The sequence below is a fragment of the Stegodyphus dumicola genome, chromosome X2 (assembly GCF_044657685.1).
Source record: "Stegodyphus dumicola isolate Sdum_Otavi_A_Nest chromosome X2, ASM4465768v1".
In the NCBI taxonomy this organism is placed as follows: domain Eukaryota; kingdom Metazoa; phylum Arthropoda; class Arachnida; order Araneae; family Eresidae; genus Stegodyphus; species Stegodyphus dumicola.
The window spans coordinates 118760759-118776593 of NC_140781.1; the positions used below are offsets into that span (position 1 = coordinate 118760759).

At 34.6% G+C, this 15835-nt stretch overlaps 1 protein-coding gene across 2 annotated transcripts in view; it reads right to left on the minus strand.

The window, feature by feature from the left end:
• LOC118186124 (uncharacterized) overlaps positions 1-15835 on the minus strand; it is a 111662-nt gene that overhangs the window by 30645 nt on the left and 65182 nt on the right. For both annotated transcript variants that reach the window (XM_085809351.1, XM_085809350.1), the window contains one exon: positions 11655-11895. In XM_085809351.1, coding sequence (XP_085665477.1) covers positions 11655-11895 — 241 coding nt within the window. The remainder of the gene's footprint in view (positions 1-11654; positions 11896-15835) is intronic.

The window sequence follows — 15835 nt, forward strand, 5'->3', positions numbered from 1 at the left end:
TCGTCAACATAATCTATGTAGGGTTTTACAAATTCTTACAAATATGTTGATAAAATTTCCACTCGATATTTGATAAAGAACTTTTTAAATCTAACTCTAGACAGCTTAAAATGTTTCTTCTAGTTAATTTAATTATAGCACGAATATGTTTGCAATAAGCTTTGATGCAAATTCTATCCTGGAGGCTTTGATGCAAATTCCATCCTGGCTAATCTAGATTTTTTTTAGAATTCTCTGCAGAAGATGAAGTTTAGTTAGGAATTTAAGAAACGTTTTTTGGGAGGAAAGAAGGAGAGACTTCGGATGTTTTAGTTCCTTTTTAATTTATAATTTTACATAGTTTTATTTAAGAATCGTCAATGCGTTACCTCGCCATTCAACTGAAAGTGAAATCTCTGCATTTGCTGTAACTGTGAACATATGATACATTAAGCTGTAGGGTTTATATTTATTTTAACTAACATTTATTTTAAGTTTAAACTATCTTTCCTGTCAAGCCTTACTTTACCCTGGAATTGCCAATGCCAGAGTATGTAAATTTTAGTAGAACGCGCAAAGTATTCAAATTGTCAGCGGAAGTAATCTGAGTTAAATAGAAGGGAAACGAGTTCGAAAGTGTGCTTTCTTGCTTCACGAGCGTGGAGGTGGCTACGTAGAAATTGAAGAACCGCGCGTTTCGGCCTGTGTGCTTGCCTCGGCAGATAGTTGAATCTTTCAACTTAATAGTCAGAAGTTTGCTGAAATATCAGCGGTATCTTAGAACGCGGTTAGGTTAGTTACGTTTAGAGAGCCTCGTAGGTAGTAACTTGTGATTATTCATTTTTAGTTTCTTATTTTTATTTTACCGCCGGGTCGGCGTAGTTTGTGAGCGTCAAGAGCATGCATCTTGTAATTTCTAAAGTTGAATAAAAAGGGATTTAAACCCTTCTCAAGACTTTGTGTACTTTCCAGTTCATAGCAGTCATCACTATTGTTGCGTGCAGGTTGGGGCCGCGCAACATTACATTCGCGCCCGAACACTTGTCGAACTGAAATGGCCGAAAACTGGATGGAAGCTTCTAGACAACAACAAGAAATGGCAAGACAATTGGGAGGATTTGGATACCTGGTCCAGACGATGAGAGCGTCAATCAAGCCAAACGTCAATTTCGACGGAGAAAATTCGGTGGCGATATTTCTAGAAGCCCTCGAAAATCATTTCCAGCTCTACCCTGTGCCGGAAAGACAAAAAGTTGCCATTGGCACATCTGCACTAAGAGGACAGGCCTCGCTATGGTGGAAGAATATAGGCAAATTTTTATTAGGGGAATTCGGAGGCCAAACATATACATTTGAAAATTTCAAAAAATCGTTATTAAAGGCCTTCCCCATAGTGAAAGACCGAGCAAGGCTAGAAGCCGAACTATATAGTTTTTATCAACGGAATATAGAAGAGTTTACGGACTTTTTGCGAAACATTAAGCTGACGGATATGCTGTATGGGAAGAAACCCGACGCAGAGATTATTGAAATAATCTTACCAAGATTGCTACCTGCTGTTCAAGATTACTTCGAAATTAGAAACCCAAGCACATTTCAGGAGCTCTTCGAATTGGTGGTCAAGTTCCAAAATCGCAGAATAGCGGAAAAAGCATCGTATTCTCAAGGTCTCCGAAGGCAATCTTCAAATGAGCAGACCAGAAACGAAAATCGCTCTTATGGGGGAAAGAGCTATCAAGCTAACTCATCAAAGCTCGAAGGTCAAGGCCCAAAAAGGAAATTTGAAAACAACCGTCCGCGTACCCAGAAGGCAGAAGTTGAAAGGAAAGCTTTAAACGAGTAGAGGGGCCTGTAAAAGCGAGGGTCCAGACCCCAGAAGTTTCGAAAAAACCCTCAAGAAGATACTTAAATACTGTCGTCGTAAAAAACTCACATTTACCGATTATACAAGTCCTGGTTGGCGATGTACCAGTAGAAGCCCTCATCGATACAGGAGCACAAGGTAATTTTATGAGTGATACTTTTTTAAGAAGAATTTTAATAGGTTACGATTATTTAAAAATAAAAACACAGAAATCATAGCAGCGCAAGGACAAACTTGTCAATGTGTTGGAAAATTATCTTTAAAAATACAGGTTCAAAACGAAAGCCTTAAAGTATTAATTTTTGTAGTAAAAAATTTGCAAAGTCCACTTATTTTAGGTATGGAGTTTTTAAAAGCCGCGAAGGCCAAACTGAATTTTCAGGAAAGTTCTATTGTGTTGGAGATGGATCGGAGGGTGGTGGAACCAGTGGAACAACCGCAAGTCGACCTTAGCCATTTGAATGAACATGAAAGCCAAGCCATCCAGCAAGTGATGAGTACTTTTTCAAACTATTTTCAGAACGGCCTGGTAGTTGTCAAATTGTTACGCATGATATTCAGTTAACTGCCGACAAACCCTGTAGGACTAAACCTTACCGCTATGATAAACAGATAGAACAAATTATCGAAGAACACATTCAGGAAATGTTAAAGAACCAGATAATAACGCCCATAAATAGTGAGTACGCGAGTCCAGTCGTACTATGTAGGAAAAAGAACGAGTTTCCTCCTTCGGATAAAAGGGCTTGGAGGTTTGCTATCGATTACAGAAAACTTAATAGTGTTACTAAATTCCCAGTTTACCCTTTGCCGGTTATAGAGGAAATTATTAGAAAGATTAAATCTACGAGATACATGACTACGTTGGACTTGACGTCTGGCTACTATCAAATAGCTATGAGACCTGAAGACATACATAAAACCGCGTTTATAACAAAATCGGGCACTTATGCATTTTTACGCATGCCCTTTGGGTTGTGTGGGGCCCCGTCAACATTCCAGAGAGCTATGGACATTGTTCTAAAGCCTGTCCTAGGAAAATCGACTTTAATCTATCTTAGATGATATAATTATAACGAGTAGTACGTTGGAACAACATATTAAAGACCTAGAAGAAGTTTTTAAATTATTAAAAGAGGCCGGTCTTACAATTAAAGCCTCAAAATGCAAGTTCGCAACTAAAGAACTTAAATATCTAGGTTATAAAATTTCGCAAAAGGGTATAGAAACTCAAGATTCAAAAATAAAAGCCATCAAGAATTTCCCACCTCCCAACACCGCCAAGAAACTTTCTTCTTTCCTTGGGTTTATGTTCTTATTATCGGTCATTCATGAAAGATTTTGCGAATATTGTTGAACCCTTGTTAGTAATTAAAAGAAAGAAAAGTAAATTCACGTGGACAGCAAAAGCAAATACCGCATTTGAAAGGTTAAAAGAAGCGCTCATCAATGCCCCTGTTTTGAAATTCCCGGAGGGGGACGAAAACCTGGAAATTGCAGCAGATGCGTCGGACTATGCTGTAGGTGCTGTTCTCATGCAAAATGGCCATCCTTTGGCATATTTTAGTAAAACGTTGAACCCTACACAAAGGAATTATACAGCTACAGAGAGAGAAACATTAGCCGTATTAATGGCTGTACACAAATTCAGAGTTTATTTCGGCAAAGCGCCAGTAACAGTCTTTTCGGATCATGCGGCTGTTGGTAGACTTTACTCGGGGAAAAACCTAACGCCCAGGTTAATAAGATGGGCTTTAAAACTTCAAGAATATAATCTCATAATTAAAGGAAAACAATGTAGCTGAAGCACTTTCTCGTATAAAACTGGACGATGAAGGAAATGAACTCAAATGCGCTGCGTTGACTTCAAAAATTTTAGATTCTAGAGAAACAATTATTGCTGAATTGAAAGCTGATCCTGAATTTGGAAGTATCTATGCATATTTGAAAGACCCCGAAAGCTTTGAGCACACAGATATCGATGCGATAAGAAATAGAGCAGAAAACTATGAAATAATAGATAATTTATTATTTTATACGAAAACAACAAACGAAAATCTTGAGTACAAACCAGTCATCCCAGCCTCGCTTCGATTAAGCATTTTGAAGGAATTACACGACGCGAAAACAGCGGGTCATTTAGGGGTCAGAAAGACTTTAAAAAGGGTACGCGAGGCGGTATATTTCCCGCAATTATACAAAATAGTAACTGCGTATGTCAGGTCCTGCAATCAATGTCAGTTAATAAATGATATTAATTACAGCCCGACCGGGTACTTAAATAGCATTCGCGCTACATTTCCGAATGAAATTTTAGGCATAGATCTTCTTCGTCCTTTCCCCCAGAGTGAGTTAAATAAAAATCGTTTTCTTTTAGTAATTGTAGATCATTTTTCAAAATGGACAGAAATTGTTCCACTTAAACACGCGTCAGCCAAAACAGTCGCAGATGCATTCTTACACAGATACATTTTAAAATACGGTGCACCGATAAAAATCATTAGCGATAACGGTAAACAATTCCTTAGCCAAATATTTGAAACATTTGCACTGGACTTGGCATACGCCATATCAAAATGGTTCCGTATAGACCACAGGCAAACATCGCAGAAAGAGTTAATAAAAATATTGTAAAAGTAATTCGAAGTTATGTTAGCACACATCACAAGCGCTGGAATGGCTACATAAATGAGTTAGCTTATGCTTTAAGAACAGCAAATCACGATACTACGGGAAAAACTCCAGCAGAATTATTTTTAGGACGGAAGTTAATTACGCCATTAGATAAATTATTCTTTGTGCAACAAAGAGAGCAAGAATTTAAACAGAAAGGTGTGCAAAAACTCATTGACCAGGCGGTTAAAAGCTCGGATACGGCAAGTAATAGACAAAAACTATACTATGATAGAAAACGCCGTGAAGCAGATTTTAAAGTTGGGGATAAAGTGTTGAAGCGGAAATTTTTTTTATCAAGTGTCCCAGACAATTTTACTGCAAAGTTAGCTCCAAAATTTGAAGGCCCCTATGAAATTCAAGAAATCAAGGGAATCGTATTGTACCTTAAGAACGAGAGAGGGGAAATCTGTAAAGCAAGTCCCGATCAGGTGAAAAAATATTATAATCAAAATGATTTTGAAATCCTTAAAAGTTTCTTGCAGGACTCAAGCGTAAAAGAAGTGGAAGGTCAAGAAGTAACGTCACCCGCTCCACTACCCAAGAAGCAGAGAACTGAAGAGAAACCTAGCCCTTCTACAAGTCATGCGACGGTACCGAAAAGAAGAAATGAAAACGTTCAGAATCCAGCATTTAAGAAATACAAGAAAGCAACGCCGCCGTGTAAAGAATCTTTGGTAAAGAGGAAAAGACCAGTTACAACGTATAGCAGTAGAAATTCTGCATCGAGGAAAACACTTCCAGGGCCAGATAGTCAGGAGCAAACAAGGCCGCCGTTCCCGAGAACGAAAAGACAGCAGGAGGAACGAAAAGACCACCATCAACAGAAGAAATTCAGGCACGATTCCAGACCGGAAGACGCCAAGACCAGCCGTCCAGGGGCAAAACGGAAAAGACAGCAACCGACGACTAGCACTCCAAGAGGCCAGCATACAGAGGGCGAAAAAGAAAAATCAACATGGACGAAACTCGAAGGACACAAAGGAGACGACTGACGTCGATGAACTGGGAGCAGTTCTGCCAGAAGAGGATGTCGGAGTTCCAATCATCGAAAACTCAAAGATAAGTTAAAATCTTCTATAAATTTTTCTTTTGTTCCGAAATGTTATGCGTAAATACGAAGTTCTATGTTTTGACGGAAGTCAATTTGTCTCGGTTGAGACTTAGTTTTGTTTTACTTTATTTAGCTAAGGCAAAAGTATTATTTTCTTTAAGTGTAAACTCTAAGAACAAGCAGTTTCTGTTGGTCGAAAGACTAATTCTGTTATGTTAAAGCCAAAATTGGGCCGAAAGTAAAATAACTTCGTATGAGAACTTTAGTTTCAGTGCCGCCAGCTTGGCGAAGAATGCGTGAAGTAAAAATTTATTTTTCTCTTATTCATTTTATGGTAAATTGTAAAAATCATACGTATTAGAATTTTGTAAATATACATAAATACTTGAAAGTGATGGAAAAGTAGAATTTAGTCTAGAAGCATAAAATTTTAGATGCTAAAAGTAAATACTCGAAAGAAATGAATTAATGTTTAAGTATTAAACAGCAGATAAAATCATGATTTAGAGCGAAAGCCTGCATGTCTAAAGATGAATGAGGGGGAAGTTAGAATGGATGTGTTTTGTAGGGTTCTCCACCTACACTTGAATTTTAAGAATGTTAAAATAGCTCATCGAGTTTTAGAATGTCGAGTAAGGTTTGTCTATTTGGTCGCTGAATTCTAACAAATCATGGTGGTTAGGGAAAGTGTTGCAATACTAAAACACGAATATTCCCGTTTGACACCACACATGGTGGAGAGCCAGGGTAAAGTTAAATTCATGTTTGAATACTTGAATGAATGTGAATTAAGCAGTAACTAAGGAAAATAAATCGATCAAAAACAAAAACTTATTCAGTGTCAAGAAAGTGTAAATTATAATGTATTTAGAAAGATACTGATACTTTTTCCTTCCAGATGCTGGAAGGAAGAGAACAGATTGAGTGCTGAAGTCCAGGAAAGGTTGCTGTAAGAAGAGAGGGTAAAATAATTGTCTACAGAAATTTATTCTAACTTTTGTGAGAAAACAGTTTTTTTTTTTATGCAAACGAGCCTCTTAAATTTTAGTTCAGAATTGTGGAAACTTTTCAACAGGTCGTTTCTAGGACCTGCTTCCAAGTTTACCAAATTCTGGCAGCGGCAAATGTAGGGTTTATATTTATTTTAACTAACATTTATTTTAAGTTTAAACTATCTTTCCGGTCAAGCCTTACTTTACCCTGGAATTGCCAATGCCAGAGTATGTAAATTTTAGTAGAACGCGCAAAGTATTGAAATTGTCAGCGGAAGTAATCTGAGTTAAATAGAAGGGAAACGAGTTCGAAAGTGTGCTTTTTTGCTTCACGAGCGTGGAGGTGGCTAGGTAGAAATTGAAGAACCGCGCGTTTCGGCCTGTGTGCTTGCCTCGGCAGATAGTTGAATCTTTCAACTTAATAGTCAGAAGTTTGCTGAAATATCAGCGGTATCTTAGAACGCGGTTAGGTTAGTTACGTTTAGAGAGCCTCGTAGGTAGTAACTTGTGATTATTCATTTTTAGTTTCTTATTTTTATTTTACCGCCGGGTCGGCGTAGTTTGTGAGCGTCAAGAGCATGCATCTTGTAATTTCTAAAGTTGAATAAAAAGGGATTTAAACCCTTCTCAAGACTTTGTGTACTTTCCAGTTCATAGCAGTCACCACTATTGTTGCGTGCAGGTTGGGGCCGCGCAACATTACAAAGCACTTTATTTCTCTAATTTCGTTTGCCATGACATTATTATCTCTCATTATGAATTGAGACCATTTTAGTACCTAAATTAAGCTAACTTAGCAATTAAGAAAATTAACATTTTAGAACTACTTCTAGAACTTACATGAGAATCTTAGCGTACTTGTTAAATTAAGTACTTTCAATGACATTAAAATGATACATCAAATCACGCGTATTTGGAATTACATTGAGCAATGTGAATGCATCTACAATTTATTCATCAATTATTTTCAGCTGTGTCCAAGAATATTCTTTCTATACTTTTTATTCACTATTTCATTACCTTTCTGAAGTCTCAACTTGTGTTAAAAGTATATGATAAATAAAGCTGCAGGTTATTGATGATAAATAAAACTGTAGATGGAAAAGTGTATGATAACTAAGACAGCAGATTCAGGTTTTAAAGATATAAAACAGTTGTATTTTCATCTTATTAACTGCAATTTTTTGCCCTAGTAAACGAAGAAGAAAGCTCTTTAGTTTAAAGTAGAAAAAAATGTAAAATAAGGTCTTATGTCAAATATCAAATGGCCTAGGTCTCATATTTTAAAACGTTATATCACTATTAGGCATCGTTATTTTTTCTCAAATTTTAAAGCTTTATGCCCATATGAATACATTTTAGACATTTATATTTAATATATTCATAGAAAACGTTCAATTTCTTCTTAGATTTAAACGCCCACCAGCGGCCGAGCGGTAAAATCGCTGAACACTGGTAGTTCGGTCCGAGGTTCGAATCCCGCGAACGGGCTGGCTGCATGGGCGTTTTCGTGGTTTTCCCCATATGTAACGTATATACGAGCCAGTTTCCCTTAGAAAGTCCTCCACGAAAGGCATCCCTCCCCTTAGGCAGATAGCCCTAGTGTGCTTTGCCGTATTCTCAATACACACACTTCTTAGATTTAATTATTCGTTTAGTATTTTGTGAATTTAAGACTGACTGAATTTAAGTGATTTTCTAGCGTAGCGAGAGCAACTAATAAGAATCGAATAAGGGTTGAAAGAATATAAGAAGGAAGCTAATTAATTAAGCTCATAACAGGTTACAGTAGTATAAATAAATTTCGAGGTAAAAGAAAGTGTAAGAAATTTTAGATTTCAGCTATATGTTACATTTCGCAGTATGATTCCTGTCAAGGAAAATTTGCTTTCACGAAGTGCTAAGAAATTTTTTCATAATAGTCAGAAAAAATGCCAAAATTCTTTTTATACCATGAAAAACGAATGAAAGATGTTTCTAACAGCAGTTCATTTTTTTTTTTTTTTTGTTAAATAATTGCATTTTTTATTATTATGGATTCAAATAAGGTGCTGTGCAAACAAGAAGAAAGTAAAAGATATGTATTTCTCATCTTTTGTTTCTGGAGAAAACAAGTAAGTTTCTGGCATTATATTTGAGTTTTACTAATAAAATTTATTTTCACTTTATGTCTTTCCTATTGCCTGATTTTGTCAGGGGATCTCTCATTTCAGAAACTTATGTAGATTTGAGTGGCAAGAAGTTAACATAAAATTAGAGGAATTTTAACCATGTGAGAGTTTGGATTAAGGTCGGCTGCCTTGCCATCCAGCTTGTCACTTGGCAAATAGAAGCTGGCTCGCATAAGCGTAAAAATCACAAGGTAGACTTAGTTGGTAAGTACAGAATTTGAGTACCCGTTAATAGTTTCCGTTACATTGTAGTCTTTTCCAGAAGTGATTAGTTACTATGCTTACAGAATATTAGACTTACAGGAAGTTTAAAAGAAAACTGTGTTCACAGCTAAGTTCAGGCGACTGCTAATTCCAGTGGCTCAAACAAGTGAGAATACACTGTACTTTTACTTGATAAATCTAACTTTCAATACAAATAACACATTGCCAAGAAGAGCAAAAAGGTTTTTTATTTTTACACATAACAAATGGTTTAATTTAAAGTAAAAATAAAGAACAGTTAACCAAAAAATTCTAAAATGGAAAAAAAATTCAGAAGCATTTTAGATAAACATATGCAGATTTTTGCCTCAAAAAATTAAGAATACACCAGCGAAATTTTTGTGATATCTCTGGTACAAAGAAAGTGTCAATATTTTGTTGCATGTCCTTTGGATTTTATGATCTTTTGCAAACGTTGTGGTACCATTTCGACCAAAATTTTGCTCGTTTCTGAAGATATTTTATTCCATTCTTCTTGCAACACTGTTTTAAATATGCTTTGTTTTTAATAACGTGTTTTTGGACTGCTGTTTCGTGTGTGGTCCATAGAATTTCTATGACACTGATGTCTGGCACTGTGGTGGTGTGTATAACTGCTGTTTACAATGAAAAAGACACGACAGTTTGATGTTATGAACCGTTGTGTTTGGGGTCATTATCGTGCTGAAATATGAAATTTCCATCGAAACCTAACTTTTTAGCACTTTCAAAGAGTGTAACGGGAAGTACATCTAAGTAAACCAAAGGATTCATAATGCCATCTATAAAACTAAATTTTCTACCCCATTTGAAGCCACACAACCATAAACCATAACGGAGCCACCACCATGTTTAACTATAGGATATAAATTTTTTGGATCTAAGATGGTGTTGGCCTTTCTGCATACGGTGCAACTGCTGCCACTGCAGAAAACGTTGAATTTACTTTCATCAGTGAATATAATTTCTTCCAAAAGTTATTTGTCTTCAACTGATGAGTTTTTTGCAGACCCCAAACGCTTTTTCTGAGTTTGCAAGGTGATGAATGTTCTACTTCTAGCAATTCTACATTTAAATCCAGCTTGTCTAATTACATTTCGCACATTTTCAACACTTATGCTTCTGCCAATGATTTGAGTAGTTTCTGCACAAGTTTGACTGCATTTACTTTAGGGTCAATGTTGATATCTTTCAAAAGTTTTCTTTTGGTGACATCACTCAGAATACCATTCCTTCCTTTTTCACTTTTATTTTCAATCAATCCATTACTTTTAAATTTTCCAATGATTTTCTGGACGCACATGGGACTTCTACCAACAATTTTAGCTATTTTACAATAAGATTTTCCCTTTTTTATATAATCTTAGTGCGAATTTCCTTACGTCAATACTGGTTTCTCTTCGAGGAGCCATTTTCTATTTAAAAGTGTGGCTTAAAGTTCATGTGACAAACTTCATCGCAAAAGTGAAAAGGTTTAAGATAAAATTATGCAGCATTAGATCAAAATAGAAGCCTCGTAGAAAAAATATAGTGGTAGTTAAACATATTTTTCATTGGTGTATTCTCAGTTTTTTGAGGCAAAAAAATCTGTATATGTTTATTTTAAAATGCTTCTAAAATTTTTCATTTTAGGACTTTTTGTTGGTTCTTCTTTATTTTTACTTAAAATTAATTCAATTATTATGTGTAAAAATAAAAATATGTCTCCGCTTCGTGGTAATGTGTTATTCATATCGAAATTTAGATTTATCAAGTAAAGGTAAGATGTATTCTCAATTGTCTGAGTCACTGTATGTGTTGCAATATTTTTTGTTAAACCTTCATAAATGATGAGGTAGAGTAAGTTGAAAATAATATCTGTGTTAGTTCTCTTCGGAGTTTAGTTCAGTTAGTGGTGAAAACTCACCAAGAATTTTGATTAACCTCTAGGTAAATTTTGTTTTAGTTAGCTAAAATTGGTTTAAGCCCCTGCTAGGTTTTACAGTTTTTTAAATGCATTTTAAAAGATGATCAAATAGCAAGTGATATTGAGTGAAAATCATATTTTTTTTTTTTTTATCAGATCATGACTTCTTAACAGACTAGAAGTTTTAAAAGTGAAAACTTGTATAATAAACATAGGGCTTACGTGTTTGTGCATTTGCTTTAAAAGAAGAAATACAAAGGAACGAAATATATTTGAATAAAACAAAGAAAGAAAGAAAGAATTCATTGCGTTACAGAATAATTTCATCAGCATAATCTCTGCATAAAAGGAATTCTCTACGTTATGTGAAACCACCAATATGAGTTCTATCTATGTTATACATGCTTTTCATTTACAAATGTAATTATTTACAGTTACTTCTACTTACATTAGCTGAAAGAATTATAATATTTAATACAGTGCAAAAAGTATATAAATGCAATTCTTCGATTTTTAAGGTGTAAAATGGTAAAAGACAAGTGTTCAGTAAATGACAAGTAACAAAATCATTGATAAAACCAGTAACATTCTAAACATCGTCTACATAATATAATTTCAAAAAATCTTTTGCAGCGTTAAATAATTCATAAATGGTGTATTTATAAATACCCAGTATATGTATTAATACTCGAATGCTTTGAGTAATAATATATATGAAACAGAAAATTTATAGATGCGCATTTTATTAAAATATTAGGAGTAAAATGCTAACCTGTCTTTCATTTTACTTTCCCGTTCTTGAAAACATTCAATATTATGACGAGACTGGATCAGCTCCGCTTTTAACATTTCTATTTCTCTTCGCAAAGACGCTACTTTCCACGAATCGCGGGAAGCAGCAGAAGAGTGGCTACTTGTAGACAGTTGTGTGCTAAGAGTGGGCGATTCAGAAAGTTTGGTAATACTTCGAGGTTCCACAGATGGAATTTTCATCTGAAAACAACTTTGGGAACCTGAAAAGAAAATGTAAAATATTAAGCATAAAGTACCATTTGCTTTGAATGATAAACACGCAAAAGTTTTATTATTTGTTTTGGATCCATAGTTTTGGTTACAAATTGAATTTTAGTTTACAGGGAAAAAAAATAAGGTTAAATTTCAAATTGGAATTTTAACTAACTTTTCCCATGATTCTTTTTTTGACACTCAAAGATTTCGTTTATACGTTCTAGTAGGAAATTTTAATTTGATGATTATATATCACGTTCTGTTTTCTTACTGACATAATTAAGACGACTACTTTTCTAATCAGTTTGCTGACGGCTTCGAATGGTGTATGAGTGAAAGCGAATATCTGCACTATCTTGCTGATATTTTTTGTTGTATGTGGAAAGGTAAGAAAATCATTTTACTTTTGCTGAAGTAATATAAATGAACAGTTAATTTTTAAAAAAAATTTGAAATCTTAGTTTTATTAGTTTAGAACATTTTGAGACTTTCTGGCAGAAAATATGACCATATCATGCAATATGAATTACACACATGCAGAGCCGTGCTTTGGTATTTTTTCACTGGAGGCAAAGAGGTAAATGCTCTCCCTTATATGCAGTCAAATTAAATGTATCTGTACATGTCCATGTTCAACAAAGGTAATGATATAAAGCCATATCATAAGTTTTATAATGTTTTTAATTATAACTTTATGCATTCGGAAAGTTAATACATATAATAATTTATAATTTTTAAACGAAAACGTTAAAAAGTATCTTTTCAATAAACAGAAAATGACACTGAAACAATATAAATTAGAATTTATTACAATTACATAATACTACAATTAACATAAAAATATTGCATTAATATACAAGCTTTTTTTTTTAATTCAGTTTTTTTTTTCTTGCGTTTGTTGGAATAAAATCAACAGTAAATTTTATCAAAAATCTATTTAATTATTTAATTTATATTTCAGATAGAAAATGATGACATTTGAAAATTTGTTTAGGCTAAAAGGAGATTTTGTATAGGTTTTTCAGTCCAAAGGGGCAATTTGCCCAGATGGATTATTAATTTCGTTTTGGTATTTTGTGTTGATTCACTTTTCAAAGTGTTGCCACCAAACATTATCCCCCTGTATTATATTTAAAGAAATTAAATAATGAAGAATCTGCATAAATGTATCTATGTTTCTTGCACTGTGATAAAACAACGGTACCTACAGCCATCAAATTTTGAATAACGTAATCTTTCACCGAACATGGGCATCTGGTAGCCCTAATTTGGAATTTGTTTTATTATAGATTTCATATTTTGTAAAACTTTAACGAATTTTGATTAACAAACTTAAGGATTTCAAAGTGAGCAGTCACAATGTTGTACAGAAAAAACATTTTATCTCCAGCGCGCGAGATTGTGTATCGGAAATTCTAAAGATATGCTCATTTAAAAATTATTTTGTGATATTGCTGTTGAACTGAATTTTATGGTTTAAGTGCGAAGAACATGATATTTAATCAATAAAGTTTACACACAAAACGTTAAAAAAACTCCCCCTTTGGACGTAATTTAAAATCTGAAACCTTCCATATTTGTTTTGTTTATTTATTTAGTTTTAATTTTAATTTAAGTTTTTAGGAGCTTCTTTCACCCTAATATTATTAACTAGAAACATTAAAAATATTATAAACACAGTTTCCGAATTCAAATATGATCGAACTAAACTGCATTCCTGAATTATTTTTAAAAGATCTGATTTTGGTCGACTGAGGCATATCTGAAGCATTTGTATCATTTGGATATTTAAGTACTAAATGAAAGTTACTTCTTTTTAAAATACTTAAATTCAATGACATTACCTTTTCACCAGCAAAAAATTGAAAATCGAAGCTATCTCATTTAATTTTTGATATATTTTTTTAAATTATCAGATTAAAATACCTATCAGCCGCCCAACCGGGGTAGTGGTTAGAGACGTTGACTGCCGTACCGAAGGGCCGGGTTCGAATCCCGAAGAAGGAATGGATGTTTGTAAATATAACTAGGGTCTGTGCAGCATGGGGGCACTCTAAATATGAGGTGAGCCGAAAGTCCTCTTGAGAGGTTGGTGGTAGGAGAAGAGTGGGCAAGACCCTCGCACCTGTTCCACTGGGCTGATCTCCATCAAAATTGGAGGCGGCACTGAGCAAAGTCGTACTGTCGCATGTATGGTGCTCAATGCTGCTGTCTTATGTGTCTACTAAAATTTTATCGGAGTTTATGCTTATGAAAGGAAATACACATTTTCTTTTAGTATAAATTTTACGTCATAGACAACGTGAGAAGTGATGTTAGTTTTCCCAGGTTTTTAATTTGTCGAAGAAGTTCGTAACCGTGTCCCTAAAATTACATTCTTTAACTGAAAAGTAAAAACGTTCAGGAAACTTCACTATGCTAAGATTATCCGACTGTAGTTAAAAGTCGATTAAATAGTTGATTTTTACTACACCTTATAACGTTTACTATACGTTTATAAATTCTAAGTATCTAGACGTGGCTTAAGAAAGTGCTGTTGAATTAGCTAACAATATGATACGGAGAAAAAGTAGCCATGTATTCCCATCTATAGTTGATCCTTGAAAGGCGGTATCAACGTATTTCCGCCTTACAGTGTTTCGATTTGAATTTTAATTTATTGGATTATGGCAAAGAAAACTAATGATATCTGCCTACTGAAAGGGGGGCATTCATGAAGGACTTCCCAGTTTACGACGCTTCGAAATCGCCATGGCAACTTACTTTCGAATTTTGAATTTTGATCCCTTCCAGGCTTGCAATATGCAACATAATATGTCACACGCAGCATTTAATAATAATGGCGTTCCTAGGTATAAAAAGAATGCTTTTACTAATTGTAAATAAGTATATACAGAAAGAAAAGATCCTTCAGTCAATATTTGATATCTTACTGAGGAACAATATGCCTGCTAAAACCTCAGGAAATATCAGTGTCGTGATATCTTTCATCTACCTGTTTTAAAACCCGTGAGAAGAAGGGAACAAAGTGATGAGCAGCCAACAGTTAATTTAAGATTATATACAGAATATGTATTTATGCTTATTATAAAATAATAACATTTTTATATTATATTAAATATACATTGCGTTCTTAGGAAGTTACAATACACAAAAAAGTAACAATAACAACTTAGGTTTACATAAGGCCAACACTTTGGGCTTAACTTAAATACGGAATTGTTGAACTAAATCAAATGTAATAGATTAGCCTAACGGCTCACAGGATAAAGTAAAGCGCAGAAAAGGCTCTGATTTGTAGAAAATCGGCGAGACAAGCTGAATGGCTAGAAGCACTCAACGCCACAGAATCAAATCGCTAATAAGTCACGGTACAACGTGGTGGTAGTTTAATTTATTAGATTAAGGCTATTTGCTTAAAGGGAAAGGCTTTGCTTCGGGAAGGACTTTCTAAGGAAAACTGTCTTTCAAACGCATGGGGAAAACCACGAAAACGCTCATGTCGCGGGACTCGAACCTCGGACCGAACTACCTGCGATCAGCGACTTTACCGCTCTGCCACTGGTGGGGCTGAGTAAAATAGAAGTAGTTCATAGTTTTATTAGACACCCTAAATTGCTATAATGTATAATATTGCGACCACAGTAATCCTACCTAAACCGAGCATAATTGTTTCATTAAAAGCCATACCAGCGATAAACTAGAGGAGTATGTTATTCTTCCTCGGCATATATGAAAAACATATAAAAGATCTTGGAATGAATGAGAGGCAAACTGTTCAAATGAACTCTAAATATCTAAATCTTTAAAAAATTATCTGCATGTGATATGAATTTTAAGCAAATTTGCTTCATGTAATTTCTTCTAAATATTCAGTTTTCATGGTCTAATGAAGTCATGTTTGGGCACTGATTTAGAAAATATTCATGCACTTTCGATACCTCG